General features: G+C 42.4%; 1 protein-coding gene across 1 annotated transcript; it reads left to right on the top strand.

Annotated features, from left to right (window-relative positions):
• The first annotated feature begins 778 nt into the window (after positions 1 to 778).
• On the top strand, positions 779 to 7626 carry LOC129854946 (creatine kinase U-type, mitochondrial-like). Its single transcript, XM_055922151.1, has 8 exons — positions 779 to 1293; positions 2591 to 2789; positions 3957 to 4052; positions 4874 to 5095; positions 5223 to 5308; positions 6453 to 6576; positions 6696 to 6830; positions 7463 to 7626. The coding sequence occupies exons 1-8, from the start codon at positions 1145 to 1147 to the stop codon at positions 7610 to 7612; spliced, it is 1161 nt and encodes a 386-aa protein (XP_055778126.1). The 5' UTR covers positions 779 to 1144; the 3' UTR covers positions 7613 to 7626.
• The last annotated feature ends 1371 nt before the right edge of the window (positions 7627 to 8997 follow it).

Genomic DNA, 8997 nt, shown 5'->3' with positions numbered 1-8997 from the left:
GCCTATTGGTTGCTTAGCTTATTCAATCCTTATCTTAAAATACAACACTGCCCCTTCAAGACTATTTTATTTTTATCTCTTTACCTGACTCGCTTTTTGAAGATGTCTAGACATGTACACGTTTTGTGCTCTTGTAGGAAGCAATCACTCTACTATTGCTGACTACAAACGATCTATAACTGGGATAATAACTCATTAGATGGATATACTATGGCCAATATACTAAGGCTGAGGGCTGTATCCAGGCACTCTGCGTTGTGTCTTGCATAAGAACAGCTCTTAGCCGTTGTATATTGGCCATATACCACACCTCATTCTACCTTATTGCTTAAATAGGCCTACTGCAGCTCTGATTGGCTATGCAATATAGGCCTACTTCAGCTATGATTGGCTATGCCGCACGGTCTTTGTAGAGTACGGGCAGTAATAGAAACCAAGTCCTATGCTTCTGCCTACAGTACAACACAACGTCTTGCATAGTTAGTTTTGTTTCAGTATGTTGCATTGAAAGCGGCCAATGTTGCATTGATTTGATCACAATTGCCACAGTAGAGGGAAACATTGTGCTTCTCTCAGCGGGCTGATATTTCTTCTGCGCTCTGTATAACAGTCCTGGGGTAGCTGCTCCGGGCTACGGCAGTCTCGGGGCTACTGCGCAGTTTAGAGGGAACATAGTGTGGTAGCCTACTTCTAATTGAGTTTGACAAAATGTGTTATGTTTAATTTGACATTTCTAATTTAATATTTCTCAATTCAATAGTGTTTCATGAACACAATTAAATTATGTCGATCTGTAATAATTTAATGGAAAAAATATATATTATAAATATTTCCAGTAGGACTAACTACTGTCCAGCATTGAATTAAGTAGGCTGTCGTGTATGGGAATTGAGAGCGTTTTGAAAGGAGGGGTGAAATACACACGGACTTCAGCAAATGCTGCTATAACCTAGTCTCGCCGCTTCGTCTGTTGCTGCATTCACTTGGATCCCTCAGCATTCACACCACGCGTCGGTCTCCTCCTCCAGTCTCACTCATCTTATCCTCTCTGATTTTCCTCCTTTCCTTTTTAGACTCGTAGCATCACCAAGGCTCACATTCCATTCATCCATCCCTACCTCTCAAAAACTGTGGAAATAAAGCAATGGCAAACAACTTCGCCAGAATTTTGTCCGGCAAACGAAATGTGGGCATTATGTCATTAGTTGGAGCCGGGTCTTTGACAGCGGCCTTTCTGCTCAACCGTGAACATGTCACCGCCGGAGCGCAAGTACGGAGAGTGTACCCTGCCAGGTAACCCACGACGCCCTTTATTGCGCTACATGGACATTCAGTCCAGCCATTTCAAGGGCGACATATTGTCATTCTATAGACCTGTTGTTTTAGATACAATAATACATGAGTAATAGTCTACGCTGACCTACATTGAATTCTCTAACTGTCAAAACTGGAGACAAGATGCCATTATTTTAGCAGCAGCATTGTATGAATGTGCTATTTCGAGTCGTGTCTTTATTACTTTTTGTGGAAATGATAAATGACCTAGGCCTGTTTTATTCATGAAATGATAAACCTATATTCCGCCTCATGTTTTTTATGTCTAATGATGAAAGATAAATATAAAACAATTAAAATGTATAAGAGAATTCTCTGAATGCATGGTCTACTAATGGAATGTTTTGCCAACAATATGTAGACTACATTGATACGCTCTAATTAATTATTTGGTGAGATAGACAGGTGTTTTTTTTCCAGAACCATGTTGGAATGGTCTAAAATGAATCTAGAATCTCCTTATGTGACTTGCATGGTGGCTGGGCAAAAACTCAGCTTTATGGTTTTATAATGATAGGCAGAATCTACCGCAAAATCGATTAGAGAAGATGCTGGAGGCTAAATGCAAAACTGAACAAACCGATTGCATAACGCATAGGCCTATTAACAAATATAGGATATTCCGTTCCCAAAGCATAGTCGAAGAAGGCTCGACGGCTGCTGCGATCAGATTGTAGCATGTATGGTTGCACTGTTGTGTCAGTGATGACCGCGCACTGCGACAGGTATAGGCTTAACATAGCGCGCTGGTATGTCAAAAGAAAAGCACAGTTAGGCTAGAGTGATGGAAATCACTGTAGCTGTTGGCTATTGAGTAGCCTAAGCTACATTGCAGCGAGTCTTAGGCTGTAATTATCATAATGGTGTCATCAATCACGTGTTTCCTATATAGCTTTATATATATATATATATATATAATAATATATTATATATATATATATATAATATATATATATATATAATAATATATATTATATATATATTTTTATATATATATATATATATATATATATATATATTAATATATATTATAATATATATATATTAATATATATTATAATATATATTTTTTTTTATAATATATATATTTTTTCTTATATATATATTTTATTATATTTATATTTTTTAAATTATATATATATATATATATATATATATATATATATATATATATATTTTGTTTTTATTATCCTTGTGGTTCTCAAAGACAATGATTTAGCCATTTGTGTCCGTATGACTGAATGTATCCCGACAGTGCGGACTACCCAGACTTGCGCAAGCACAACAACTGCATGGCCAGCCACCTGACACCTGCCATTTATGCCAAGCTGGTGGACAAGGCCACGCCCAACGGCTACACTCTTGACCAGGCCATCCAGACTGGCGTGGACAACCCCGGGCACCCCTTCATCAAGACCGTGGGCATGGTGGCAGGGGACGAGGAGTCCTATGAGGTCAGAGCAGGCAGCAGTTAGAAGTCTTGAATGCAGATGACAGATGTATAGTCTTCATCAGGGTGAAGCCATAGGCTGTCTATTTTCTCAGTTCCTCACCGCTCTTACAAAGCACATTGGAGGAGAGGATCCAATGTCCCCTCTGGACCTCATCCTCAAAGGAGCTTTACATTTTAAAATATATATAATTAAAACTGTTTTTGCTTTGTCATTATGGGGTATTGTGTGTAGATTGATGAGGGGGAAATAACAATTTAAGTCATTTTAGAAGAAGGTAGTAATGTAACAAAATGTGGAAAAAGTCGAGGGGTCTGAATACTTTCCGAATGCACTGTATATATTCAATGTCTGCTTTTTTAATAGGTGCCCTTCTTTGTTTGACGTTTCTTAAAGCCATAAAAAGCCCATTTAGTCTATAGGCTACATTTATGTCAGCTACATTAAGAATTAATGAGTACTCTCTGTCTTTTGATACTTTCTGACATGAGGAGGAGCAAGAGCAGTGGTCTATTGACCACATTTGATATTACAATCCCAGCCACTTAATCTGACAATGGAGAACAGGCCCACCCAATCCCCCTGTCCCATTTCAGACTGAGACCAACTACCACTGCACCAGAGGGGTGTTGGGTTTAGGATAGAGGAGACCTTCATTTGGGATCACATCTTTTGGTCATCAGTTTCATTGCTTGCTATGAGACTACACCTACTCAGACATTGCTATAATAGTATAGTATAAATCATACTAGAGTACAACACTATGCTGTAAGCCTGTCTAATAGTTTGTAAAGTGACAGTGATTCTCTTAATGTAGTCTACAAGGGGGCAGCAGGTAGCCTGGTGGGTAGGAGCGTTGGGCCAGAAACCGAAAGGTTGCTGGATTGAATCATCGTGCTGACAAGGTAAAAATCTGTCGTTCTGCCCCTGAGCAAGGCAGTTGCGTTGTTCCCCGGGTGCCGATGCCGTGGATGTTGATTTAAGGCAGCCCCCCCCCCCCCCCCCCCACCACCTCTCTGATTCAGAGGGTTGGGTTAAATGTGGAAGACACATTTCAGTTGAATGCATTCAGTTGTACAACTGACTAGGTATCCCCCTTTCCTTTTCCATAACTCCTAACCAAATGAGAGACTGTATAGTGATGACATTTTTGATGTGGGGTGGTTTCAGGTGTTTGCAGACCTCCTTGACCCGGTCATCAAGGAGAGGCACAATGGCTACGACCCACAGACGATGACCCATCCCACCGACTTGGACTCCAACAAGGTACAGAGATACAACTTCACTGAAAACAACAGTATGGGCTGTGTCTGGTCAAAAGTAGTGCACTTTATAGAGAATAGGGTGCCAGTGTGCCCTCATGAGTGAGATTTCTAGAACTGGCTGAATGGTGGAGCTGTCCTTCAGCTAAGTTTGCCCTGACCGTCACTATCTCTACCTGGTCACACCACACACAGACCATGTTAGATGTTGCACACTACTATATTTAACATTAGAAAGTGGACAGATTCACTCACTGGACGCTATACTAATCAGTGATACCAGCTAACATTATATCGTTAGGCAGTAAATCGATTGTGCATACTGGAACGTTAATCATACATTACGTTATATTACATGTCGTTTCTGTCTGATGAAAACCTCTTGTCTCCAAAACAGAAACCTTTCAGGAAATCGAAAAACAAATGGCCGTATTTTCTCTTTAACAAACATTTAATTCTGAAACTAGAAGCTTAAATTAAATGTTCAGAGTACATTGAGTGAAGTTACTGCTTTAAATAAATGTGGGAATTATTATTATTATTTTTTTAAATATCACAAGGTTTTTGTCAGACAGCAATGATATGTTATGCTACAGTGAATGTCAATTACTGTATATGGCATACAAATCACATATTAAAGGAACCTAATGTATGATCAATAATCATGTCATGACTTCCTTGACTTAAACCATTTTGCTTTTTGGGGAGCATAGGTCATTCACAAATTTCCTTCATGTCGGTTTCATGATACTAGGCCTAACTGTCATACTATTTACTACTATAGCTACGCCATTCGTTATTTTTCTGTTTCCCTCTGTCGGTCAGCTCAAGTCGGGCAAATTCGACGAGCGCTACGTGCTGTCGTCGCGGGTCAGGACGGGCCGTAGCATCAGGGGACTGAGCCTGCCCCCGGCGTGTACCCGGGCAGAGCGCCGGGAGGTGGAGAAGGTGGTGGTGGACGCCCTGGCTGGCCTGAAGGGGGACCTGGCGGGGACATATTACAGCCTCACCCACATGACAGACCAGGAGCAGCAGCAGCTCATTGACGTGAGTCATAATGCCAATCCATTTGAAGACCTAAAAGACCGGAGAGAAACAGATATGTTTTGTTAGGCATTGATGTTGTTCCCCTTTCATTAAGACAGCATTTCCTGTCTCTACTGTGTTGACACAGGACCACTTCCTGTTCGATAAACCCGTGTCCCCTCTGCTGACTTGTTCGGGGATGGCCCGTGATTGGCCAGATGCACGCGGTATCTGGTAAGCACCTGTTGGTTATAGATACAGAACCTTAGTGGTCATAACGGTGAGAGGTGACTTTGATTATTTTCTCCTCGTTATTATTTGCATACAGTTGGTACAGTTGGTGCTACACATCACCATGACCCTTCTTTATGGAGGTTTTCCTTCTAGCAAAGTGACAATGTCCACTAGCTTGTATCTCCTGTAGACTGAGCCATAGACTCTCCTTGTAGATTGAGCCTCTCCTGTAGACTGAGCCATAGACTCTCCTTGTAGGCTGAGACTCTCCTGTAGACTGAGCCTCTCCTGTAGACTGAGCCGTAGACTCTCCTGTAGACTGACCCTCAGATGTACATTAGTGATGCAGACAATGCCCTCTCCGCATTGAGTTTCAGTTGGTGCCCAGAAATAGCCGGATGCCGACCGCTACCCTGCCAGGACCTGCTCTAGCCATTCTCTACCCCCCTACAGCATGCCATCCTCTCCTCTATAATTCATCCTCAGGGCTCTAAATTAAAAATGTCCTGACAGCTCTCTCCTCCTTTCCTGCTTCTCTCTGCTCTCCTGGCTTCAGACCTATCCATTACTTCATTCAATTCTCTAATTGTTTTCAGGAGGCCAATGGGGCAAATATGCCATTGTCTATAATGCAATGCATTACATTAACGTTTTTGCTTATATGGAAATACTGTATCCATTACAATGCAATTTGATTATTGCGTATGTGGCAATACTGTATTCCGCCACCATCACCTGAATGACGTTACGACGTATGGGAAATGGAACCTGGACAGTTAACTCTAGCTGGTGCAATAGAGGATGGAGAAATGATCTCTCCGCCATGTATAAATAGTTGAGCTCAATCCAATTTGAGGAATGCTCTGAGCTCCTTTTTAGACCACCCGGATCAAACCTGATTACCGACAGAAAGGAGAAGCAGAACCTTCTATTTTGTAAATAAAGGCCTCTGAGGAAAAGCATTTATTATCAACGATCGTGATCAGCTCCTCTGAAATAGTCTACATAAACTGGTGGGAGCGATGGGATCCCATGGCATTAGGAAGCACTACACAAGTATTGATTTATTGTTTTGTGTAGTTTTAAATGAGTATTGATACATTTTGTGTTTTCAATGCTCGCCACTCCTTTGTACCAAACCCAGGCATAACAACACGAAGACCTTCCTGATCTGGATTAATGAAGAGGATCACACCAGAGTCATCTCTATGGAGAAGGGAGGCAACATGAAGAGAGTGTTTGACCGCTTCTGCACAGGCCTGAAAGAGGTATACACACACACACACACACACACACCATTATGTGGCTGCCGGTGTATGCAAGACAAAAACAGGGCAAATAAAGTTGTAATGTTTTTCATCTAGTCTAAAGTGAAACGTTTGTTCAGGTGGAGAGGCTGATCCAGGAGAAAGGCTGGGAGTTCATGTGGAATGAGAGACTGGGCTACATTCTCACGTGCCCCTCCAACCTGGGCACTGGGCTCCGTGCTGGAGTACACGTCAACCTGCCCAAGCTCAGCAAGGTAACATCTAATCAAGAGCACCAACAAGCATTTTACATTGACATGGGTTAACTAATTAGGGTCAAGTGCATTGCTCAAGGGCACATCAACAGATTTTTCACCTCGTCGGCTCGGAGATTCGAACCAGTGACCTTTCGGTTACCAGCCCAATGCTCTTAACCGCTAGGCTACCTGCCACCCACGTCATTCCCAAACCACAGGCTATCTTTTGGATTTTCCAAATACAGACTCATAAATACACAAACCCCCTAAATTCAAATCTGGACCTCGAAGCCAGTTCCACTGCTTTTTTCCCCCCTTCTTCCCCTGTAATCAGGGACTGATTTAGATTTGGGACACCGGGTGGGTGCAATTAATGATCAGGTAGAACCAAAAACCAGCAGTACTCCAGACCTCCATAGTAGGACTTGAATGAGACCTATACCCTTACACCAGGGACCAATACGATGCCCACTAGCTAGTCATCCACCACCCATCGTCTTCTGAATGTTTCTCTTTGTTAGGGCACACCGTAACAGGAAAAAAACAGAAAAAAACGGGTAAACAAGCGTTGAGATGGTATCTCTCCATTTTCCAACCGTTTTTCTGTTTGAGCGTCTACTAAAAGTGACTCCTGTCTGGTAAACCTGCAGGATCCCCGCTTCACTAAGATCCTGGACAACCTGCGTCTGCAGAAGAGAGGAACCGGGGGAGTGGACACTGCAGCCGTGGGCAGCACCTTCGACATCTCCAACCTGGACAGACTGGGCCAGTCAGAGGTAATGGGGAATACATTGTGTTAGATTTAGACACTGATCTTGGGTTGGTTTAACAGTTATTCCCCCCCCCCCCCCCTCCCACACAGCTACTGGGTGCATCTCAATAGTTTAAAATGACGTACTCTCCATTACCGGCGGCTACATTACAAGGCCATACAAAATAAATTCACTTGGTCATTACAACTGGTACGAACGGACAAATTTTTCCCAGAAGGGATCGAGATGGAGAACATTCTTCAGTAGTCAACGCTCCTTGTAGGAGGAGCCAAAGGCTTAAGTCAAGTCAAAGTTATTACCCATTACAGATGGTAGGAGGAGTGTAGCAAATCCATTCGCTTTACCCATCAGTCAAGTGAATGAAAGGATGTGAGAGAGGAATCCATTTTAGACTATTGAGATGCGGCCATGGCTTGCACTGGAAGGCTTGAGGAATGTCTTGAGGAGAGAGACTGTCATGCCTGTGTTTAAACCTAACCCTCTCCTGTGTCTGCATGAGAGACATAAGTCAAGTACACATCACTATTCTGTACGGTGGGACTCCTGTACACATCACTATTCTGTACGGTGGGACTCCTGTACACATCACTATTCTGTACGGTGGGACTCCTGTACACATCACTATTCTGTACGGTGGGACTCCTGTACACAGCACTATTTTGTATGGTGGGACTCCTGTACACATCACTATTCTGTACGGTGGGACTCCTGTACACATCACTATTCTGTACGGTGGGACTCCTGTACACATCACTATTCTGTACGGTGGGACTCCTGTACACATCACTATTCTGTATGGTGGGACTCCTGTACACATCACTATTCTGTACGGTGGGACTCCTGTACACATCACTATTCTGTACGGTGGGACTCCTGTACACATCACTATTCTGTACGGTGGGACTCCTCATCAGTATTGTCATGCCTGGGTTGTATGATGGGATTATTAACATGGGTTGTGTGATGAGATTATTAACATGGGTTGTATGATGGGATTATTAATATGGGTTGTATGATGGGATTATTAACATGGGTTGTGTGATGGGATTATTAACATGGGTTGTATGATGGGATTATTAATATGGGTTGTATGATGGGATTATTAACATGGGTTGTGTGATGGGATTATTAACATGGGTTGTGTGATGGGATTATTAACATGGGTTGTGTGATGGGATTATTAACATGGGTTGTTTGATGGGATTATTAACATGGGTTGTGTGATGGGATTATTAACATGGGTTGTGTGATGGGATTATTAACATGGGTTATGTGATGGGATTATTAACATGGCTTGTATGATGGGATTATTAACATGGCTTGTATGATGGGATTATTAACATGGCTTGTATGATGGGTGAATGCATGGTAAGAAGGTGGTGTAGTTCCTCTAATAACACTGTGCAATGCAC

The sequence above is a fragment of the Salvelinus fontinalis genome, chromosome 5 (genome assembly GCF_029448725.1).
Source record: "Salvelinus fontinalis isolate EN_2023a chromosome 5, ASM2944872v1, whole genome shotgun sequence".
NCBI lineage: Eukaryota > Metazoa > Chordata > Actinopteri > Salmoniformes > Salmonidae > Salvelinus > Salvelinus fontinalis.
Note: the sequence above shows the minus strand (reverse complement) of the source record. Positions and strands in the feature narration are given on the sequence as shown.

Coding starts and splice junctions, on each gene's coding strand:
- LOC129854946 (XM_055922151.1), top strand. CDS start 1,145: ATGGCAAACAACTTCGCCAGAATTTTGTCCGGCAAACGAAATGTGGGC. Junction 4,053..4,873: donor CCGACTTGGACTCCAACAAG/GTACAGAGATAC, acceptor TCTGTCGGTCAG/CTCAAGTCGGGCAAATTCGA. Junction 6,577..6,695: donor TCTGCACAGGCCTGAAAGAG/GTATACACACAC, acceptor ACGTTTGTTCAG/GTGGAGAGGCTGATCCAGGA.